A 25,784-nucleotide genomic window follows, 5' to 3' on the forward strand; every position below is an offset into this window, starting at 1 on the left:
AAATACCGATTGATTGATGAATTCACATGTACCCGGTTTGATAGAGAGTGGATCGTGTCATGGTTTATGTGTGTGCATTGGAATTCATAAAATTCGTAGTTCGTGCCAATTTATTTCTATTTTATCAGATAATCTCCCCCACCCCCCTTTACACATGTAATGCTGATTTAAAAGAATTTCAAACTTGCGGACTAGAATTAAAAAATAAAATTATATATTCTTGTCTAAATAGAATTAATGCTAATGTTCAGATTCTTCAAGCACTTGTACTTGTACAGAATAATTTGCCTTTATTATTGCGAGGCACGACAACAGCACATAACAAATCATCTATCAATTGACTTAGTTAAATTATTATCACTGAATTTATAAGTATTTTCAGCGTGAAAATTATAATTTATGATATGTTAAGCGAACGTGTCAATTTCCACAATATACACCAACCGACACCAACGCATCGCCGTATTTAAATGACATATTAATTGAAGTAATTTCCCTTGAAATCGATTAAAATTAGGTAAAATACGTTTATTTTCAAACGACGGACGTTGGTTTTCCATTTTTGTTAAAATTCCATACACGATGCGTGTCATGATATTATTTTTTCCCACGCGTTATCAATTTAAAACACATTTTTACCAATTTCGCTAAACACTAAACAGATATTTTATATTCATGAACCAAAAAAAGAACGAAAAGAGGCGTAGAGCCAATTGTTGGTGCTACTTGAGTACTTTAGTACTCTGACCGGAGCAACTGGGGACGCATCCTTAATGGAGAAATGACACCTAAATATATTACAAATAGGTTGCAATATATTTTTTAGGCAAAAATAGCACCGAACAAAGTATAAAACTGGTCCTGCAGCACCATCATTTGGCTCGATTTTCGCCAACGCTCACAGTGGTTCCATTTTTTTTAAATTATTTTCGTTGCCAATATTATTTATGTCCGTTCCGAAACAGTGAAGAATATTGTGTTGGTATTTAACTGGCCAAAATGCAATTCGATGAAAGTAGAAGAGAGATTTTGAGAAAAATGACTTAAATCACTGCTTTTTTTGACCGAATGCAAATTTTTCTCTAATTTTGATGATTTTCATAACAAAGTGATCAGACAATGTTTGTATAGGTACTGTAGTTTTTGCAGGAGCTAACTAACAAAATTCTTATTTGTATGTTTTTTTAAAGAATGCACGGCAAATAACAATGCCAAAGGCGACGGCGCCAGTGACAACAAAGCGAAAACAACAATGTAAGAGACAGAGTCTTCTTGACGGCATTCTATTATATTCATGACATTCGGAAAAAAGAGTCTAACTAATGGAAAATAATTTCCTCCGCTTTGGTGTGACACACCCACAAGAAAAATCGACCAAAAATCAAGTTGAATTGCAAATACAAGCATTTTATGAAATGTAAAATGGTTTTTCTTTTGTTTGGTATTTATTTGCCAGCAACGATAAAAAAAAGAGAGAAGAAAAGAATTAAAAAAAACATCTAGTGGCATACGCAGAAAAAAAATTGTGGTTAGAAATTTTCATTCGCCCCACAACATTGTTGAAAAATCGACCATTCATTGTCGGTGGTATATGCGGTAATCAAAAGAATCTCACTCCAGTTTTTGTTTGTGATTGAACTCATCGTACAAACAATCAATTTTCGAAAAATAAGGCGAATATCAATAGTACATTAACTATCATTCGTATTTTAAATTGGGCAATTGCCTCAACATTTTCAATTGCCTTGGTAAATTACTCATCATTTTTACCAAACAATTTATGCAAATATTTGAAATGTGGCAAGCTTATTGATTATACTCGATTTATTAGCAAAATCAATAAAAAAAAAATTCTCGTAGAAATGACATGTAAACCATGCATTGAACCACTGTTGCATTGAATCCAACCGAACATTGTAGGCAGAAATCAATATTTGCAAATAATAATTTGCTCATAACTTTTCGACGTTTTGTCGTAAATGTCGACAGCCGCGTGCATTTTATTTTAATTTATTGAGATGTTTTTGACGTAACGAGTCTTGAACGGCTTACAGTGTAAACTTAACGAACGACGATAGAAACGGGAAAGAGGGGGCGGGTTAGTAAAGAGAGAAGAGACACAGCAGACGGTATACTAATGTGGTAATTTAACATTTTTGTCACTTTGTATACGTTTTTCAATGAGGTTTATTTTGTGATGATCTTCAAGTCTGAGTGAAAAGAAAATGAAAGAAAATTGAAAAAAAAAAAAAGAATGTATTCCGCTCATTACTGTAACGTACCAGCTTAAATATGTTGTACATATTGTACGTGCATCCTTCCATTTTGGCTACTCCAAACCGAGTGGTATTATTTACGATGGAACTTTATCCAAGATAAAAGCGAGTATTTATGCTTGAAAAACATGTCAATATCGACAAAATGTTCACTCTGTCATGGCGAAGCTCTTTCATTATTCACAAACAAATACGCTCCTTTCTTTATTTATTTTATGTCATTCTATATTTTATTTCATTTTATACACTCTTACTACACATTACTGTTCTCTCTGTCTTTCACATCCAATAATATATTTACTGCAAACACTCACATTTTATTTCTATGTGCTGCACTCGTCATCAAACTCGTGTCTGTATATATAGATTTGTTTAAGAGAGAAAAGATGTTAGGAATATTGCCATTATCAGAGTGATTTGGTGGTGTCGTTTATTGTGTTTCACACACATGCAAAGCAAATGCTTTGCAATGCTTCTAAAATATGTTAAATAGAATCAAATTAAAAACATCTTTTCTGAAGGATTCGTATGCTCATTCGATGTATTAAAACGTGACTTATTCATTTCAACCGTAAGCTTAGACTTGAACTTGTCAGCATTAATTTGGCATAGATTGTGTTGTTCATCATTTAATTGCGCATTGCTTTAGTTTTTGTCAAATCACAATCAAAAAGTATATCATCGCAATTTCATTTCTCCAGAATGTTGTGACAGAGACATTGCGTTGGATAAACTTAATTTCGATATGCAACAGATTTTTACGTGAAACATACGGATTTTAAAATGTGAAACGACAATTCGGTCAAACGAATCATAAATCTAAGCAATGATTGTTACATTTTTTTTGTTGTTGTCTAATAACATAAGAAGGACATTCTGTTTAATTGACATTGTGTTTGATTTGGTCGGACAAAGTTTTCACCGCAAAACTATATGACAAAATTTCAATGCAACTAAAAAACGGTTCTATTTCGTAAGAGGAAATCCAATTTACAATCAGCTAAATGGTTATCGTGGATGCACATGTGCACTTTAATTCATTGTGCATTTTGCGTTTTGTTGCTGTCGCTTTGCAATGAAAGATGAAATATTCCTAAAATGTATTTGTAGTCACATTTAATATTCATGACTTGCTTAACTCTTGTCGCTCACATTTGAACTAACAACTACCGTTCAAATATGTTTATAATATACACTAATGCACAAAAGTTATAATTAAGGCGACTATGCATCATCCAAAAACAAAGTAGAAAATTAAAAATGAGCTGATACAGTTTTCTTTAAACTTTTGAACGGTAGTGTATGTGTCGACTAATTTCAATCAAAAACTTTTCAAACAGCACAATTAGAATGCCGGCAAATGGTTTCAAAATGGTCTCCTTTTATCCAGTGATTTATTACTTAAGCAATAGCACTCAGATGTTTATAATAAATTACCATGAATTAATTCACGGAATATGCATCTCATGAATACTTCAATGAATTGATTAAATTACGCAATAATCAGTTCGACAAGTTGTTCAATGCTCACTTTAGTTGCTCGTAAATTGATAGCAATCGAATGTATCGAGAGAGTGTCGAGAGTTTTGTGCAAGTGGAAGCCATTTAAACATGTGCCACCTCATTTGTCTTGGCAACTTTTGTCCATCTATTAATTCAAAATGATGTCGCATACAATCGTATTCGAATCAACTGCATTTCGAGAAAACAAGAAAAACAAAATCTATTGCCAAAGTCTAGGGGGTGATACAAACGATTAAACCGTAATTTCACTTTATATATCCTAACCTTAATTCTTCCACTAATGAAATTCCACGTGTTTTCCCGGGGGGAACTAAGGTAATTTAGATGATCTACCTTTAGTCGGTATCTCCATCTTGTTCTGTATCTCTTCTTGGTATTCAGTTACCTTCATTAACAATTGTTAATTAATTAAGAATTGTTGAATTAATTTATTAAATAAAAATTTGCATATTCAATTCCAATTAAATCATCTCGCCTCCAAATCGAAATTTATCATTGTCCAATTTACTGCAAAAAGCACAATTATAATATACAATCGCACAGCGTAAATATAACTAAATTTTAATACCCAAAAAAAGCTTTGATGCTACGTATAACAAAATATAATTAAATATTTTCTTTGCATAGCATGTTAATTGCATTCGGTACTTGTCGACACCTTAGCTGCATAAAACATAATAATAGACGTTTGAGTAAACTTCAAATGTACGGCATACAGTATCCGTCATCATTAAAAATTCCAACACGTATGAATATAGATGGGGTGCAATGTATGTATGTATGCTGGCTTCTGGTACAATAAAAAAAAATTGCCAACATCATTTTAAACGGAACAACAACACACACGAATATTGATAGAAAAGTTATATCTCATTCTCACCCTATCTTGCTCTCTCGCATGAATCACTTTTTACTGTAATTCATAATACTAAAAATATTATGTGTCCTTTGGTGAACCAACAAAAAAAATGTCTCTGATGTGTGCATGTTCACAATTGTATGAAAAATGTTTGCAGATTTTAACAAAAAATAAATTGTATGTGGTACACGATTTTATTATGGCCAAACCTTTTGGACTATAAATAAAGCGCATGAGATTTCAGTAATAAAAAAATGTATATTTTTGTTACATTAAAATCCCGAACGCAATGACGCCAACAAAATATGATATACCTCCGTTTAACTCGATAGATAATCTAGGGAGTGGTTCGATTTCATCACGATTTTTTGAATATTGTTTTTGCATTTACTTCATTCGTAAATATGACGTTTGCCATGGTTTGTATTCATTTTCAATGAAAAGTCACAATTATTTTCCACGAATTTTTCGCAAATTGTAATAATCCATGTTGGTTTTAAAATGTTCAGTTCTCTGTGGATTATCCGTATTAACATATCCCATAGCGAGACAAAAGTACACAGGTAGCAATTCACATGATAATCTTCGTGGTCGAATGACAACATAATATCCGAAAATTAGGCAATCGTCATAAGTACTCAAGCATTTGCCCAAATATTTGTTAATCTGTGTAAGAGCAGGAATTAAAAAAATTGAAACAATTATTTCAATTTTTCTACTTTCTTTTTTTATTATTCAATTATTTCATCGTTGGCCATCTATGAGACTTTTTCTTAGTGCACGAGGTGCAGAGAGGTTCCCTTTTTTGCCCCGACCTGTTCAGCTCCGCGGAAGGACAAAAATTGGGTTTTACCCCCACGAACCGTTCAAGTCCTTTGACTTTTTAGGGTTTTTTTCACAGACAAGAGAAAGTTTAGTGCTTTGCATGTTTGAACCATGTTCAAAATGACACTCTTGGTCTATATGCATTTATTTTTTATTAGAATTCTAAGAATATATAAAAGAAAATAACAATGGAGCTAATTTACATACTCAATTAGTTATATTTGAAATAAGTGCTTAATTGGGCTAGTTCATTTTAAAGTATGAATTTCGTACTACGGAATTTCATACGAATAATTGTGTAGTGGGATTTTATTGCTACAAAAAGAATAAATGTAAGTTGCACTTCTTATATCGAAAAAGGTCAACTAAAAGAGTTCGTTCTCACATTACGACTTGGGTCTTCGATATTTTCTTTTCAGTGTTCAGTGAGTTAATGTGTTTTGTACTCTTGAAATAGGGTCTCATGTAAGTTTTCACACAGATTTGTCTCGTATTGTATGCCATTTCAGATGTTTGTGGAAAAGAAGAAAAAAAATCTATCAAAGTAAGGGCAACAGAGAATTGCTCGTAAAATGGAAATAAAATTTTGTACACATGTAAATGTTGCGAAAACTTACATATGACAACAATTTCATGTGCGTAGGGCCAATGGAAAAAGAGACTGTCGTTTTCAATTTTAAAATCACTTTATTCGCTATACATCACCGAAACACATAAAATTGGTATCAAGTAAAAGCCCTTTTCATTTCGTTTACATATTAAACACAACTAAAATGATACCATAAAAACGAAGTACGGGGGTATTTTATTTCAGCATAACGAAAGAGTGTTTTTCTCTTCTTCTTTTTTTAAAAAAAAAGAAGCAAATTTGTGTATTGCTTTTGGTAAATCAAGGGTTGACCATTAAATTCATTCTTTCTCTGCAATTCAGTAGAAAAAGATTACAATTAACTTCCTTTTTTCAATGATGGGAAATTGCAATAAAGAAGTAAAACAAATTCAAAAAAGACAAACGATACACAGTTAATGTATGACAAATTTTAAGCATTACAAACAATGAACCATGAAGGAGAACTGTCAACGAACGTTCATTTGTTTATTAATAAATAATTTAATATTTTTCTTGTATTTTACATAATTTTTTTACAAAATCAATTATTGTCTATTCAAGTGAATAATTTTTGTTTTGTTCCTGTCATTTTCATATTTTTCTACGAACAAACGCTACGAATCTTTAAATTTGAACGAACGAAGGAACCGTTCGTTTTTAGGTGTTCGTTAACAATTCTGTTTGAAGGTTTAAAATGTAATGCATGAAATTACCCAGATTTAATACGTAAAAGAGAACATACGTTCACAATCTTCGATTTCAAGTTACAATTTTAGTGTTAATGGCCTTTTTCTATGCGACACTTCAACTTATTTAGTAAATTGAGTCGTTTCTATTTGGTATATAACCAGTGCGAAAGAGCACTTCAAGTCTTTTGTCGATGGCTGCTTTTTTTCTAAACGGATGCAGAATTCTGCGATGGTGTGATGTATCACTTGTGCACGGCAACGTGATTTTGTTTGGCTCGGATGTGCATACGTCTGTGAAGTAAGCGAATGAAATGCCAAAACGATTCAAAATCTTGCATATTTTTTAAATCAAAGCTCATTTGAATATTCGAGAAGAGCTTTTGTTATGATTGTAGTAACACATTTTTATGATATGTTGAGTATATTGTTTGGTTTTACATTCGCTAAGTGTATTATATTGGGCGAACATTGTAAGCGGCACATATTTTATAAAATACAAGTCTGACGAGTGCTGATTTTTATGAAAGATTGAACTTTGTTGCTAACATTTTTATTTTAAAATATAATCAGTGCCTCCAATGGAATGTTCGTGTGTCTGTGTGTGAATGTATTAAACAAATTCATCGCGCAATCATACTCAATTCATTCCTCAGATTTAGCGTTGATATTATAATATATATGCGTTTTTATTTCAATATATCCATACATATTATTATACACGCGTCACTCATATCATTTGCAATTCAATGAACATCATGTACGCGTCAGCCCCTTACATTACATCACATCACATCACATTACAGCATAGCACATTCTGTGATAGGTAACTATCATGATGATATTGTGTATGTATGTATGCTTTTATTTCACAATAATAATATATCCTGTTTCACTTGGAAATCTTATGTACGGGCGCGATTTTGAACTACAACTCTGCTTTGAGTGCTCAAGTTCACACTCAGCCCATAAACTTTATTCGCCCAATAAAAATGGTAAAGAGACAAGGCGAAGACGAAAAGAAATGTATAGAGGAATAAAAACACACAAATCCATTTACGAACCATACCCTGTGCACATGAAGCGCCTTTCAAATGGTTTTGGGACTTTGCATTCCATTTCATTTTCATCATTTGTATTTTTATCGCGACAGCTAAGTTGTCAAGGACCAAGGCGTCAGAACGTAAATGAATTTTCACGCACACAAACACCCAAACACCCAGTCTTTCTGCCACTTTGTTGTATGGAGTACCTAAAAGTGTTTTTGTTTGCACATATCCGTTTTATTTAAGTAGTTTTCACTCTTTTTTCCGGCTGTTCAAACCGTTTATAGATGAAAAGGATCGTTGCATTCGTGTCGTCTACCGTCTGGATCAACTGTCTGAATAAAAAAAAAAATTTGGTTAGTTTTTTATAAGCGTTGAGCCACAGTTTATGTTTGTTCTTGGTCGTTGTGTTGTACACCAGCACTAAAAGTGCTCGACCACTTATAGAGCAAAAGTCTATTGTTAAATTGTTTGATTTTCTCTCTCTCTCTCTCTCTCTCTCTCTCTGTTTCTCTCTTTACTGAAGCATTGTAGTGTGGGTAAAATTACCAAGTTAGTAGCTTTAGCCATTGTGACAAAAAAGTGGCATTAAAAAAGCGTAGAAAAAGAACATTCACACAGTCAATAAAAAAGTAGCATCATCAATACTAGTTTAAATGAGTTTTTCTCTTCTTTGGATGAACCGACATCTCATTTCCTGATTATATGTGCTATAAAAACAGTATCGATTCGATAGATTCACTTCCACCGGAAATTTTTGTAAAACAAACTGAACCAACTTGAGCCGTTGCTCGTCGCACTTCAACTTCAACACTAAATCACTCCATTCTCTGTACCTTCATATCGCCAATCTTTGAAACCCAACTGAATTTCACTATTCCTTCCACCCCCCATTCAAAGTATACGTTTCCGTTGTCAACAGATGGGGACTATTGCTGTAATATAATTGCACGAGGAGATAAATAACATAATCATTGTGATATGCACACAAAGAGAACCTGAGGAATGCACTAAAATGATTGCTCACACTATAACGAACTTCCTTCCAAAAAAAAAAAGAAAAGCAAAAGTTGGCGCCATTATGGTGAAATCTATGTTATGTAAACTTGTATCTAGGCTTTTATAACAATCGAAAATAACAGTTTTTTTGTCATATTTGTTTTATTCTTTTAAAGTCCGAATCATTTGATATCTATCACCTTTTCGTAAACACAAAAGACACCGAAACTTTGTATCATCGAGCATTTCGGGCATTGAACACAAAAAGCTTTTGCATGAAAAGAAATGCGAAAATTTGTCACAGAACACAAAATCGGATTAAATGTTTGGCCAGTTTGTTATTTATATGCAGTTGTTGGTGTTTTGTCTGAATTTTCTCCTTTTCGCTTTGTTCTCGGACAAATAAATTTCCGAAAATTCACTTTAAATCATAACCGTCTGCCGTAAAATCAACGTTGTTCAACATGCCATAACCAATGGCATTAACCGTGATAGCATGCTGTGCTATGATTACGTTGCATCTGTGTCCCACCCTTCAGTTTGTCTTGTTTTGCAAAATATTTTTGTGCTTCAACATTTTGTATTTTCGTATGTTTTTTTTGTGTGTTCGTTCGCTTCATTCATCTTGCTATCAAATGGTTTCACATCGTGCTTTTCCGCTTTCGTACATTGAACCTTTTGTTGTACGTTTTGTTGCACAAACGACGTTATGTGTTTTAGAAATGCAATGTACAACCATGACACCTATAATAAAATGTGTTCTTTTGTTGAAATAAAATATTGTATAGGTTATTTGGGGATGATCTAAGTAAGTTAATTTTCAAGTATAACATCGTCTTAGCAAACATTTTCATCAAAGGAGTATTTTAAAAATGTGATCAAACAATTTGAGCTTGTACTCGTTGGCTTTTCCGTTTTTTGATGATGTCAAATGCCAACAAAATTTAGTAAACTACGTTCACATGGCAAGTGAACTTTATGTATTTCACATTTGATTGAAACGGATAAAAAGAACACCGAGCATTTGATTCAATTTCAGGGAAATATTGACGGAAACTAAAGAGGAATATCAAATAAATTCGATCCAACGAAAAATTCCATTCATTTTATGTCACGATGTAGCTCATATCCTCCATTCTTAGCTATATATCCAAGGGGGAAAGTACTAAATCATTTCAATACCAGTAATACGAAAATAAATTCCTGATGGCAAAATTCCGTAGGGGGTCCCTGGAAAAAACTATGGGGGGTCCCTGACGAAGTGAACAATTTGTCGGAAATGAGGATAAAATCGTTTTTTTTTTGCTCTTCACTTTTTTGACGAAAAACCCTAGCAAATCGAAAGAATTTTCTCGGACAAAAAAAGTGAAGAGCAAAAAAAGGGTCCTCATTTCCAAAATTGTTGAGGGTTCCTAAAAATATTTTAGAAGGGGGTAATCCGAACCCTAGGAACCCTCGTCATCACCTATGTCCGCAGGTAAATAAATACCTCCAGAAATAAATGTTCAGTACTGCATCATATTTTTCAATATAGCTTGGTATTTTTCGGTATTACGTGGGTTTTTTTTGTACTAGATCGCATTACTGGTATTGAAATGATTTAGTACTTTCCCCCTTGGATACGATTTAGAGTTTAGAAGTATTTGTTTCGGCAAACTAATTTCATGATAACTTAATTATTCTTTAAGCAGCGATACAGAGCGAGAGAGAGAGAGACGGAGTGTGAAATAAATAGATATTCTTAAAAGTATTAGTTGACACGTCCACAAATTGTCGGAATGAATATGCTGTATCATAAGTGCATTCAGGATGGAAATTGATTTTAATAGACAATTGAAACATTTTTATTTGTATTTATATATTTGCCTAATAACAACGATGACAGATATTAAATGACCCCAAATCACGCCAACTAAAATTTCCACTCAAAAGCACTGTACCGGGCGTCATTTTTTAAGTTTCCGCACTTCGTTCATAACCTTTTTCTGTCCAATTTTACGATTTGGACCATTTGCTTCAGTTTTCAGTATTTTTCTCGTAGCTTTTCTTTCCTGATTCTATTCACACATTGTTATTATGCGTTATTCACCAATTCATATAGAATCCGTGTACTATAACCGGATCAATATAATCCAAAATTGACTTGTTTTTTTTTAATCTTTTTTTTGAAATTAATTTAATGAGATGTGCCAAAACTGCCAAAACAGCTGAGATTCAATACCGCCAATTTCTATATTCAAAATACCAGTTTACAATATGAATAAAAAAATGTATGTACCATTCGATTTCAACAAAAATATATTGAAATATACTAATAACCACATTTGAATTTTTTTAACACAAATCTTCAACGAATGTGACAAAAATCAAATCATGACGCAAATATCATACGATATGATTTATGCCTTCAATAAAAATGACGAGGAAAATCAATCAAAATTAATTAGTAGCTTCACAAATATTGCGTTGTTGTTATACATATTGACTACGTTAAAAGATTTCAATTTCAAATCGGATTTTTATTCTAGCTTATTCAATTATCACATGAATCACCCGGGATTTCAAATCATTTAACAATAGCGACATAGAGAGAAAATTTGTTGAAATGCCCCAACATTAGATGTTAAGCGGTTCATTTACGAAGAAATTGTTTCGATGAATATGCAATTTCAAAAGGGTATTCAAAGTGGCCTTTGCTTTTATCAAGACAAAAATTGATGCATTTTAATTTATATTTTTGCTCGCCCTACAGACAAATCGTTCAAATTCATTATTGAAACGCAATGAAATGGAATGGAGTTGGTGAAAATGTGAGTCTAATGTCAAATTTAAATATGCATTTTAATGCGAGTAGAAGAGACAACCATATAAATCTCACCAACTCCTTTGGAGAAAAAAAAAATTGAAAAAATCTACACCGACATTTGAATGGAATTTAAAACATTTGCATTCAGTACATTCGATTGGAATAAGTTTGGCAAAATGTTATTTGTGTGGAATTATTTCCCTAATGTTCCGATCGTTTTGCGAGTAGGGTGTTATCGTTGCAAGTGCAACCAGTTGTTCGCATCAACGATTTTAAAATTTTACTACTTTTGCATTGTTATTCAATCCATGGAGCTGGTAAATCAGCTGCTGGCCATCCATTAGGCCTTATTTCGTTTTCAATTAATTTCACTTTATCTATGTTATACGAACCATTTGTATGCCTCATAAAAAGAACAACAAATAGCATTATTTTCAATTCGTGTGTGTGTGTATGGGAAGCGACTGCATCCGAGCTATATGTGCCGAGCCAAGTCATTTCAAATTAAGTGAAAATACAGATTAATTTTGTTTATTTCGTTATTTGGCTGCACTAGGTTTGAAAATTGCATTGAATTTGCTGCAAAATGACTTGCACAATGGTAAAACTTGAAATATCTCTCGAAATTACTGTTCCTTTTTTGTTGTTTTTTCTTCTCTGCATGCTTGCTTGCTTGTTCATTTGTTGCAACTACCGGATATGAGAACATAATGTGCAAGTGTGTCATATCAGACAAAATTACCGCTTTGATATGGCTTTAGAAATAATTTAATTCATTTATTAAATTGAATATCCAATTCGCAAAAACTCATGCTTATGAAGTGAAAATAGTAGCACCCAATGCAAGTATCGCGGGGTCGGAAAGAGAACGGTGCAAACCGTGTGAAAAATAAAACTGCAACGAATGGATAATATACAAATATAAATTGTAACATGATGTCCGAAATGTTCATTGCATATATTCGTATTCATTGAATTATTAAATGAGCTGAAGCATTATTATAGAAAAGAGTGATCAAAGTTGGTCTGCATGACTTGGTCTGTTGAGGTTTTCCGTTGAATTTGTAATGAATGCTATAATTGGTCGAGCATTTTTTTTAATTAATTTAAACAAAAGTTCAGTACACATTTTTTTGTGTGGTATCAAATGAATAAATTGAACATTCAAAGCACAATCAATGTTTGATGGCCTGAAAAATTAATCAACTTTTTAAACTCTTCACAAACAAGATAAATGGAACGCAATTTGTTCGCGGATACACAAACAAACATAAATTCAAGTTGAAAAGACGTGCATTTCTGGCATCCGAAAACATCGACCAAATCGAAATTGTTCATTGAAAATTAAATTAAATTATAAAAGTAACATCGAAATGAAATGAGAAGCAAAAACACTGAATAAATATTGATTCAGTTACTTGAGCAGATGGCCTGTGATTTGACCAATAATCATCAATAACACATATCAATAAATATTCCAAAAAACCGAAAGAATGTACTTTCATAACGACGATTTGCATTTTTGTATTATCTTTTGTTGTTGTTGGTGGTGTTTGTTTTGCGTGTGCACGTTGCCGATTCGTTTGAATCTATGTTCGTAATTCAGTTTGAAATTGTTTGAATTGACAGTATCTGAATCGGTTTTGACGGCGAATTTTGGCGATAGCAATGTACGATGTTCAAAATTCAGTATGAATTCATTGTAACTGACAACAATCGCTCGATTCAAACCATTTCAATAATTGTGCATAGTTAATGAATGTAGTTAGTTATAATCAGGCAAATTGCAAAAAACATTATGCAATTTCAGTGGAACTAACATTCAATTCGTGAATGAATATGTTAATTTGGTCTAACGTATCTTTCCGACATTCAATTTCAAGTACTCAATTTAATCTTGTGAAATCTTAAAAATAAAAATCTGAATGAATCGAGCCTGCCACATTCACTAGCACCAAACACTTTCAGTAGTCTTTCTACAAGTTATCAGTCAATATGAACATTGTAAGAGCCTGACGATAAGAAATGTTCAAGTGCGAAAATCTAGTCGAAAATAAAATTGATTGTTTATTTATACAAGTGCAATGTGGATATTGTGAAAAGAATTCGAATTGATTCATAGAATGTTTTATTGTTTATCAATTCATATAGCATATGCTCTCGAAATATCGTTTGCAAATCAATAAAAATTGACATAAAAGTCACAATCATTAAATTCAAACATTCAAATGAATAGGTCGACTTTTCTAATTGAAATGACATTTTTAAACCAACGGATGAAAGTATAAAATATGCTTTGGCAACATAGAATTCAAAAATCAAAAGAAAACCCTGTTGGCAACATCTCTAGACGACCATATGGTTCGCAGTATGAAAATTGCTTTCATTTTGGTTAGTTTTAATATTGCATTCGTTTCATCTGCGAAGTTCACAGCCTCGTATTGCAATCATATGTTGCTATTTGACAACAAAAAAAAATAAACGTGACAAATATTAAAAACACTAAAAGAGAGAGTCGAAGGACAGAAAAATGAGGAAAAACGGAATACAGTGGTAAAAAAATATGAATGATTTGAGCAAAAAACAGGAACAAGTAATAATAATGATGTTTAAATCACTAGTCTTTGTGCTTTTTTTCCCCCCGTTCCGTCAGCTTTTCTGTTTGTAAACGCATTCTTGTGCCAAAGTGGATAACTAGTAGTCACATGGTTATTTCTTTATTGTATGGTTTTGTTGTTGTCGTACGAAGTCGACAACATTCAACATTCTCATCTATTTTTTCTGAAATTTGCTGAGCATTGCCATTGCACTGAACACACAGAAAAATTGGGCAAAACATTTTTAAAGCAAGACGTTAATACACTCGATTCAAATGAACGGGAATGAAAAATCTTATTTTTGAATTAACGAAATGTTGAATATTAAAATGGCTGTGTTTTGGGCTGCGTACGCATAATTTTGGCGCGAACAAATTTTTCAAAATGAATGCTTCTAATTAACTGTTGAGAATGTGTAGTGTAGAACATTTAATTTGGAAGTGTACCTACAAAAATTCTTCGGAAAATGAAACCTATTTACTTTTCATACATTCTCTAGACCAAAACCATTCATTTTGAAAAAGAAATTTGACGCAGCATAATGATGGGTAAGAATTCGAGTTTTATTGGTTAGAAGAGTTTGTATGGAACTTCAACTAGTTGCATGAAACATTTCGCGCTTTTTTATGTGTATGCATTCATTTGTAGCATTAAATGTGCATTCAACTTGTTTGTTTTAATTTGTGTCTTTTTTGTCATCTTTTTATGCTAAAGCTGGATGGCAATTCCTTTGTAGTAGAATTTATGAATGAACGAATTTTGTGTAAATGCGTTATATGCTAGTTTATTTCTTTCTTTTTTTGTATAATGCGAAAGTATGAGATTGAAAATGGTATTTCCTTTTGTTCTTCGAATATATTATTTTCATTTTTTTTTCTTTGTACAAAGTAGTGGCACAGAGTGCAAATTTTTGAGAGGCATTATTTGACCCTCATTTTTTCCACTACTTTTTCACGTCTCATAAAGATTCTTTTGTTTTTTCTTTTCAACTAAACATTCCTTTCTGCATTTCAAATAAAATGTGCAAAATATTTGTGTTTGTAATAGACTGGCCTAACAAAAAAATATGTGTTTTTTTCTTCTCACTTTGTGTTTTTCAACTTAGCGGCTTTGCATTCAACGTCGACCACAATGGATACGATTTCCTTGATAACAACCACCAGTACAACGCTTATAACCGAATTTACGGTCAACACAACTCTAATAAGCAGCACATATGCAAGTGATATTCAAGTAAAAAATAATGCCACTCTAGACGAACCACCTGGACTGCGATATTCCATACCACAAACAGTTGTATTAGCAATCATTGCAACGGTGTTAAGTATTTTAACGGTGGCTGGCAATGTGATGGTGATGATTTCGATCAAAATTGATAAACAATTGAAAACGATTAGCAATTATTTTCTCTTCTCATTGGCAATCGCCGATTTTGCCATTGGCTTAATATCAATGCCATTATTTACAGTTACAACGCTACTAGGTCAGTATGACGAAACGTGGTTTCATTTTTTTTTTTCGTTCAGTTGCTCAAAATTAAATACATCATGAAAGTGACCAATAATTAATAATGATTTTAATAAATTTTAGGTTATTGGCCATTAGGTCCATATGTGTGTGATACGTGGTTAGCACTAGACTATCTAGCATCGAATGCATCGGTTCTAAATCTGTTAATTATTAGTTTCGATCGATATTTTAGTGTGACACGACCGTTAACGTATCGAGCAAAACGTACAAAGAGTCGTGCTGCATTTATGATAGGTGCCGCATGGGGCATTAGCTTGTTATTGTGGCCACCATGGATTTATAGTTGGCCATATATTGAGGGAAAACGAACCGTACCCCAATATGAATGTTACATTCAATTCATCGAAACGAATCATTATATTACATTTGGTACGGCGATTGCAGCATTTTATGTACCTGTCACTGGCATGTGTTACCTTTACTATCGCATTTGGCGCGAAACAAAGAAGCGTCAGAAGGATTTGCCCAACTTACAAGCTGGCAAAAAAGATTCATCAAAACGATCAAATTCAAGGTTGGTTTGTTACATTCATGTAATACATTGCATTTATCAATTGCATAATTTGCATTCAATTGCACGCAATCATTAAAACGCTATAATAGTTTTCACCATTGTAGCGATGAAACAACGGCTGTCAATCATTCGGGAATGATAACACAAATTGCGTCGAGCGAATGTGATGCATACAGTTGGCGAAGGCCACGTTCTGAATCATCGGCAGATGCTGAAAGTATGTACATGACCAATCCGGTATTATCAGATTCGGGATTTACACGTCGATCAAGTGTAAGTTACCATTTGATTTTTCCTCTTTAAACAATTAAACAGCGTGGAATTTGTGTTTTGTTTACAGACAGCAACGGCTGGTGGTCCGCCCGGATCGCACAAATGCTATGGCGGTATCAAAGAATGGTGCATCGCTTGGTGGCATTCAGGTGAGTTGATAATTTTTATTTTATTTTTTACAAAATTTGTACATTTGGTATGAATAACACTTGTCTTGTTCATTGACAGGACGTGATGATTCGGATGACTATGGTTATGAAGCTGAAGATCCATCTGACTATGGGTATGGTTTAATATTATTATTAGAAAACCTAAAAGCAACAAAATCATTATCCAGAAGCATTTTTTTTTCTTTTTTCCCCCCAAATCAGATACAATACACCTGTGTCAATAGAAACTCCTATACAAAGCTCCGTTTCCAGGTAGTACAAACCATTAGTTGAATTTCCTCTCGAAAATCAAACAAAAACATACGACTTCTTTTTTGCGATGCCCAAACATTAAGGGTGTCTAACGGACATTTTTCAATTTTTATTTTTATTTGAAAAGTAAGACGGACGAGTACAGACATCGGACGTCCGTTTGAAAATTAGGACAATATTTTTAGGATGAACGGGTAAAATTGATCAATGGGACGGACAGAAGATAAAATCATTAACCGACGGAGAAAATTCATATCCGTCACGATCAATTGGGGATATTCTATTGAAGAATTTTATCCATTCGTCCTAAAAATATTGTTATTCTAATTTCGAAATGAGCGTTCGTTGTGTCCGTCGAATCGACTTCCAATATTTTGAAGAATGTCCGTCCGCCCAAAAAAAAATCGGACGGTCGGACAGACAAATTTTGTCAATTCTACACTTTTACCAAACATAATGAAGCTCAATCAAGACAAATATTTGTTTTTATTTCATTTCTTTCGATGTATGGTTCAGATGTACATCAATGAATGTGATTCGTGATCCATACACAACCAATCGGCCAGGATTGGTGAGCATTATACCGGATGTTTCACCAACGCCAGCACGTCCACCACTCGCACCATTAACACAATTGCAAGAAAATGCATTTCCAGGTTTGTTAATTTCATACTTGTGCACATTTCATTCAACCAAATGTTACTTGAATTGTCAGGTCCAAGAGATTCACGATCATTACCGTTGAACACTCACCGTCTTGGTGGACGATCTGTGAGCCAGGATTCCGTATACACAATTGTAATACGATTACCACCGGGTGATGGTGGTCATGGTAATGAGCATGCACCATCCATTAAAATGATTCAGGATGATGTACCGTTAGCACTGACGCATCCACCGAGACGACCACTACCGACACGAGACTCAGATCTGGGCGATGTTAAGCTCAATTTAGATGGGTAAGTTATTAAAAAAACCGTTAAAATATCCTCAATATCCAATCAATTCGATGGTGTTTCAAACTTTTATAACTATTTGATTACCATCTAAATCGCAAAAAATGTTCCATAGCACATAGCATAAACAAGCAGAAGAAATATTCAAAAAGTATAAAGAGAAAGAAAATACTTGATGCTTGTGTACAAAATGTCCAACAACAAATTGTATGAGAGCGTAAATAAATTAGAGTAAAATATGTTTAGTAAAAGTTTTTGTCGAAATAAGAACAAAACAAAAACTTTGCGAAATATTGTATTCTTGTGTATGTCATCGCTTTAACACAATTTTTTGTTTGTTGTTGAGCAAAAAAAGGCAGACATTTGTTTCTTTTTACCCCGAACACAAAGTATTCTTTGTCCCAGAGTTTGACAAGTGTCAATATGCACCGTACTTTTTATTTTGTCTAGTCATTTTTTTGCACTTTTTTCCCGCTTTTTTTCACGACAGTTTTATTGTTGAAACGTTATATCCATAAAATCCATTAAAAAAAATGGATCCACAGGCTATTTTTAAAATGTTTAATAAAATTATGAAAAAAATGGATTAATATTATAATATTTTTTTATCATTATTCTTTGTAGTGTGAAGCTCAATTCCGGTTTGCCGCTCAATCGAAGGTTGTCACATGCGCCGGACATTCGTATACCCTTAAATGCAAAAATAATAACCAAAAATTTGGCCAAACCGAATCCAGTGCCGCGAGCCGCAAAAAAGAAGAAAAAATCCCAAGAAAAACGGCAAGAAACAAAGGCAGCGAAAACCCTGTCAGCAATTTTACTTAGTTTCATTATAACATGGACGCCGTACAATATTTTGGTGCTATTAAAACCATTGACCGCATGTACAAAATGTATTCCACAAGAATTGTGGGATTTCTTCTATGCTCTGTGTTATATCAATTCAACCATCAATCCAATGTGTTATGCTTTGTGCAATGCCTCATTTCGTAATACTTATGTTCGAATTCTGACGTGTAAATGGCATACGCGAAATCGGGAAGCAATTTCGCGTGGCGTGTACAACTGAGACAACCAAATAGCAAGTCACGCTTTTTAAGGACTTTGCTCATTCAGACACACATACACACACGCGCGCACACGTGCATGGAAAACTTACGAAAAAAAACGACAAATATAGTAGTAATAAATTAAGGCTGCAACAAAACGTCACAAGGCATAGGGATGTGCTGATCAATTTGAAACAAATAGTTTTTAACAACAAAAAATGAAAACCAAAACCAAGGTTGAAATTCAGTGAATATATAAAGCCTAAGAATAGGCGAAATATAATCTTTGATGGCAATGATGTGGTGGCGGATATTTTGCGAAAATATCGCGTATTCTTAGGCTAATTTTACAGTTACTTAAGTAACTACAATGAACCAGCAATAAACGTAATGCTTTATACGATGCACATAGGGAAATTTTTTTGTACGTATATCAGTACGAAAGCGTACGGAATTTTCGCAATGTGTTGTGCGGTATCCTGTCTGCTAAAATCGCACAAAACGAAAACGTTCAAATAGTTTTTACAAAAATATAAGACGTTGCAACCATTTATATGTTTAATAATATAATGTAGCTTAGGATATAAATCTATGATTCTTCGATCGACCATTACCAATTTATTTTACACCGTTTTGACCGCCAATTTACAACAATTACACCACGGCGTGAATCAATATTTACATGGTGCGAGTAAAACAAAACAAAAAAAACATGCTGTTTTTACATACTTCACAATAATTTTTCCTGCACAATAGAAAGGTGACTTTTTTTTCAATACAATTTAAGACATTCATCCTATTCGCCATAAAGAAAAAGACCGTTTCAATGCAGTGTGGAAATCATTTTTATACGGCGTATGAAAAAAAAATATATATGTAATTTTAGGACGTAAAACTATGGTTTTCATAATTGCATTCAAGTACGATAATTGAATGGTCTCCGACATAGTAAGCAATGACAAAACGAACACTATTTGTGACGATAGAAAATGTTTAATGGCATATAGATTTAGCAATTGAATAGACGAATTTCAATGAAAACTATTTATAACAAGTTATAAAGCGATTTAAATTGAATTTTGAATCAATGTTTAAACAAACAAACAAAAAAAATGAAATGATAAAACTCTCAAGATATTTCGATATTGAATATACGTTTAGCAATAAATATATATAAATAAGAGAGAAATTCCACTGAAAGCGTGTGCGTACTGAATGTTTATTATTGCGACCGTAGGCATATGGATTTGTTTTGTTTTAAGGTGGAGACGTTTCTTCGCTTAGAACTTGATAGCAAAAGAAAGCAAAAGACGCAAAATACCCGATTCAAAATGTTTAATACTTAGTGAGTGGAGTAGAGTGGATACCATTAATACACCAGCACGTTTAATAAAACAAAAAGTGCAAATGTAAAATTGTATATCCGACAAATGATTGCTTTAATAAATGTTTATTAGTAAAGAAGAATTTTTATTAAGTGAATACTAAATGTTAAGAAATTTATATATGTATAATACAGAACAAAACAAAACAAAACAAAAAAAAAACACATCCCAAAACTATGAATATTTAAAATCGAGAGAGAATCTCAAGACAACACAAGCGACAGGCACAACAAATCCCAGTGCTCCCTTGACACCTTGACTTACATGATGAATCATTTTTATTCGTACATTGGCAAATGTAGCAAAAGGATGACTGAACTTGAACAGAAAAGAAATAACTAAGGAAAAACAGCAGTAACAAATCACATGCCATACTCATTTTCCGTAATGTGAGGAAGACGAGAAAAAAAATTCGAAGCACATAAAATGTTAAGGAGATGTTTTTACGCATCGGGAATACCCTGTTGGTGATAAATGTATATTATTGTGGGAACACTATCTTATGTTAAAACTAATGTTATTTGATAATTATGTGGAGAATATGCGTGTATCCTCATATAATCAAGAGGCAAAATCGAATTGTATGAATACAGAAACAGAGAGCAACGTCAACATAATTTGCATGAGCATGAGCAACGTAAGACGAATCTATACGCTTCGATAGATCCATGCAATGAATATATCAGTTAAATTTTAGAGCATTGGTATAATTTGATTTTGTGACAAATAGGACTACAATGTGGGATACATCTAAGCGGATAGGTCCATTTGACGGTATTCTCTGTGTATGGCACTTTAAATGTTAATGCTTAACATTCATCTGGTACTAAAAAAATTAAATATTTATGCGTACACAAATTTATTATTGGTATAGTTTTATTTATTTGTTTTCGGATTGAAACAATTTCGATCATTTGCAGACCAATCCATTCGACTAAGATGTTATTAATTGTGGTTTCGAAATTTTCAACGAATGAAATTCAATAAAACTTGTTCACCATAAATTACGTACAATGAAATTATTTCGGTTCCTTAAACATAGACAAATGAAAAACCGTGGATTCTTTGGGTTCGACGTAAGCGATAAAACTTTGTCAAGCACTTTCATTCGACCTTACTTACCGTAAACACACGCACACAACACACATCTAAATATGTTTAACGTTCATACCAAACAAAACGAGAAGAACACAAATTTAGGAAATTTATACGATGAAAATTCAAAGCAAAAAACAACAACAATTTGAGAAAAACAATAACCGTAGTCCGTTTAACAACAAAATAATAAATCTTTAACAAAATTAAACGTACTACCAACTATTTACTTATAAATGGCAATAGATGTTACAAAACTAATTATTATTGAAAACAAACAGAACATTTAGTACAGTTTATTTTGTGACAAACAAACAAACAAACAAAAAAACACAAACATGTGAATAACTAACAAATAATGAAAAATCATTCATATAAAATCGCATCAAATGATGAATGACATGAACATATATTTATGTATACAGTAAGCACCAATCAAAGAATAACCAACACCTTTCGCATAATGTCAAAATGTGTCTCAATCACATACACACACACACACACATTCAACACATTTTAATGGGATTGAAAGCATCAGGAATGAAAACAAAATAGAAAATTTAACTTTCTTAGATTCAATATTGATTCGGTTATTTCAAACATTTGGCAACACTTTCGTTGAATTAATTCGATGGAAGTTGATGTGCTAATAAACTGGCCTAATAACGGTGCTATGATATATAGACAAATGAGCACCAACTCATTTTGGGCACTAACACGGTCAATCGCACAAATTAACCGATTACAAAAATGTGTAGGTTGATGTAAATATTATTCTTTCATCCAAAAAAAAACGAAGTCGTTTTTTTGAAAACGACATGTAAGAATGGAAATGATCAAATTGTTGTGATTCAAGTTAACGTGTATTTCGAATTTTTCATTATTAACGGCAATTTCATTTTGGCACACAAAATATATATCAGCGCAACAATGTCAGCCCGCCGAAAAATACGATTGAAATTGAGATTCTCAGAAAATTATATGAAAGAAAATAAATAGAGATAACAATAATAATAATACTAATAATAATAATGGAGCCGCATTTCGTATCACTCAATATATTGAACACAAAACATTTCCGCCGACCACAATATGAAAACCAATTTGCGCAAAACACAACCCACACACACACACAGAGTCTCTATATTTTCTGTCTTCATATTTACATTGAAATGAACCATTTATTTCGTTTGATTTTGATTTGAAATGAAGTCGAATGAACGCATTGTGCAATCAAACGCAATCTAGTCATTGACAATGGAAAATTCGCAACAAGCAATAGCTTAAGCAAGCAAAACTATGTGTTGAATCAAGAAGCAAAAATGTAAGTGTATGTGCGAAATTTAGCAAAATGTTACCGCTTCAAAATTTTATAACGAAAAAACTAAACGTGACGACTTAATCTATCGAGCTCAATGGAATATTTTTTTATTTTTTTATCATTTTACATAGAGAAGCTCTTAAGATGGCTGACAGTCCATTGGTTAGATATAAAATCACATTAGAAATATCATAGTTAATACAAATATGTCTGATATAAATGACGAAATCATATATAAGCTTATTTTTTTTTTGGTTAAGGCTGTCACCCATGGAAAGGAGGTATGCTTTTAAACCAATTGTATGTGTCCGTTTATAGAAGAACATTTTCCAGTACGATTAAAGCTGCCGAAATAGCATGCAACAAACTTTTTCATATTCCAACGTGTCAGTGTGAAGGCCGAGATTTTTTTTACCTCGAATAGTTGTTGATTGTTCATTTGTTTATCTTTAAATCTTGTTAATATGAAGAAAAAAAAAACTATGAACGCATTTTGACCGTCGATTTGACGATTCACCACTAACTGATTAATCAATAAAAACAATTGTCGTTTGGAAAGCTTTTATGCTATGCTCTAGATACCAACACATTTCGATTTTAATTGACGAACAAATTTAATATGATTTCATAAGTAATTAAAATATCTAATCGATTTTTAATACTTCATTATGAATTTATGCATCATTTACAGAAAAGTCATCAATGCTGAAATATCGATTTGACATAATCGATGAAAACATAGAAATTGAAGGCCAATAAACGCACACATACAAATTCGGATTTGCAATAGACAATATTCCATGTTAATATTTAAAACAAAGCGTGTCAGCATTAGAGATTCAAATTGAAATATATCAACGAAAAACTAATTTTATTTGTGTGGATGTAACCGAAGTTAAATAAATGTCGTCATTATCGCCTTTGCCGTTGCCGTCAAACACTTCAACAGAACCAAAATAATGAATATGAAAAAAAACATAATGACAGTGAAAACAAACTTATTGAAGAAATCAAATGAAACAACATTGTTTATCTTATTGACTGTTCCAATTGCATGTCCGCAATTTATAAAACGTTGAACAAATTTCGAGTCGGTTAGACTTTTCGAATTGCCGAAATTAAATTGGAAAAATCAATAGGGTTATAATAATAAAAATTCATGGACAATTTGTGGAACATAGATTTTATCGTTTTTCAAAACTACGACAAAAAAAAACTTATTGATATCAGACACGTGGAGTATACACCTCCAGTTAGTTACACGTTGTATACAAAAAAAATATTTATGAACGCATCGATTCATTTTAACGTACTTTCATGACCTTAAAAAAATTGTTTTTTATTTTGGTACCTATCAGGTGTCCAATGAACACCTTTTTGCCTCGAATTCGAATACGATGCGCAATTTGTTGCCACAAAGCATTGGGCCACAGCATTTCAAGCAATGTATTCCAAACAAAAAAAAATCATCCAAATACTATATCGAGAAAATGTGCAGCAAAGTAAGCCAAATGCATCTCAAGTTTTTTTAAACCTGGCTTCAGTTATATGTCAAATAAATATTTTTTCAAATAGAAAGAATCACACACAAATGAACATCCGCAACTAAATCAAAAAAGAAACGGATGGAAACACTTCATGTTTTGAAGTAAAGGTATTAAAGACTTTTTGTTTATTTAAAAGTGAGATATGAAAACAAACGACATGCATTTGGAAAAAAAATTCTATTTTTATGGAACCAATTTAAATCCCACTGATAGTGAATTGGCATCTTATCTTCACTGAAAATCATCCACTCACAACATTCATATTTCGTATGTGCCAAAAACTCATTGTGTTTTTCTCCTGTTTTCATTTATCTGCTCAATTTCATCAGTATAGTCGCAACACTATTTTACTATTATTAGTACAGAAATGCAACGAAAATTTTCACCGACTACAAACACAACCGGATATTTTTGTAATTGGTTGTTGTTGGATGATAAAATTTAATAAAGAATGAATGAAAAGAAGAAAAAAAAATACATTTTGGTGACAACATTACTTTAGATAAACAGTTATATTTTTTTATTCATATGTTCTTATCATTTACTCAAATCAAATGAGCGATGGAAATTTTCCGTATGATCTCATCTGATAAGAAAATAATTTCGATTCAAAATTATTTGCCCGGAGACCAATTTCATAATAATAAAATCACATTGGATTTCCCCAATTTTTTTGATTTACTTCATTTCTATTCTCCTTCATGTGTTCTATCGTTCAAAATTTGAAGAAAAAATCAATTCTTTTATGATTTTGAACGATTTGAAATTATACTCAATGTACGAATATAACATAATACACACATCTCTATGTTAGATTAGAGATATATTTGAATTGCATACCATTTGGCAGAAATGCAATGTTTTCCATACAATGACCATTTGGTTACCATTGCAAGGATATCGAAAGAGATAGAATTGAAGATATACATGTTAATTTACCTTTTTGTATGTTTTTGTTAAAATCACAAAATAGATAAAAAAAATGAAAATTATAACAATAAAAAATAAAACATTTAATACAAAAGAAAATGAATGAAAAAAGTGATTTATAATACTTATTGTATTGAACGAAATTGAATTATATATAAATGGATTTAGTAAAGATTTCTTTTGCAAAAAAACAAAAATTAAAATGCAAAAAATATTTATGAAATTGTAAATGACTAGTGAACTAAAATGTATAATCTTGAAAATGAATAAATTTATTCTAAAAAAACAACAACGATTTATAATTGTGCTTTGAAAAAATTGGAAAATTTCGGTAAGAGATCTCAATTTTAACTTTGATGATCTCATTTTCTATCGTTTAGTTGACCGTTTTTTTTATATGGATTGAATTCGAATGGCATAGACGTTGATGCATTGTTGTTGAAAGAAAATCGTGAATCACGAAACTTTGGACCAGAGAGTCTTTTCATCTGTTTCTCACAAACTATAAATTATTTTGAATCCGTGCTCATTAAA

At 32.3% G+C, this 25,784-nt stretch overlaps 1 protein-coding gene across 7 annotated transcripts in view; it reads left to right on the plus strand.

Annotated features, from left to right (window-relative positions):
* The window catches only part of LOC116352273 (muscarinic acetylcholine receptor DM1), a 29,142-nt gene extending 3,798 nt beyond the window's left edge, over positions 1-25,344 (plus strand). Inside the window, exons 1-11 of one of the 7 annotated variants that reach the window (XM_031784752.1) lie at positions 1,198-1,254; positions 14,728-14,776; positions 15,334-15,711; positions 15,819-16,272; positions 16,362-16,545; positions 16,613-16,694; positions 16,774-16,828; positions 16,917-16,967; positions 17,484-17,623; positions 17,683-17,926; positions 18,548-25,343. In XM_031784752.1, the coding sequence (XP_031640612.1) occupies positions 14,770-14,776; positions 15,334-15,711; positions 15,819-16,272; positions 16,362-16,545; positions 16,613-16,694; positions 16,774-16,828; positions 16,917-16,967; positions 17,484-17,623; positions 17,683-17,926; positions 18,548-18,992 (2,040 nt within the window). In that variant the 5' untranslated portion in view covers positions 1,198-1,254; positions 14,728-14,769 and the 3' untranslated portion in view covers positions 18,993-25,343. Of the gene's footprint in view, positions 1-1,197; positions 1,255-13,819; positions 14,023-14,727; positions 14,777-15,333; positions 15,712-15,818; positions 16,273-16,361; positions 16,546-16,612; positions 16,695-16,773; positions 16,829-16,916; positions 16,968-17,483; positions 17,624-17,682; positions 17,927-18,547 lie in introns of those variants that run through there. The other 6 variants (XM_031784746.1, XM_031784747.1, XM_031784750.1 and 3 more) reach the window with 6 other exon arrangements.
* The last annotated feature ends 440 nt before the right edge of the window (positions 25,345-25,784 follow it).

This window comes from Contarinia nasturtii, unplaced genomic scaffold, assembly GCF_009176525.2.
Source record: "Contarinia nasturtii isolate CC-2019 unplaced genomic scaffold, AAFC_CNas_1.1 Cnas_scaffold_187, whole genome shotgun sequence".
Classification (NCBI taxonomy): domain Eukaryota; kingdom Metazoa; phylum Arthropoda; class Insecta; order Diptera; family Cecidomyiidae; genus Contarinia; species Contarinia nasturtii.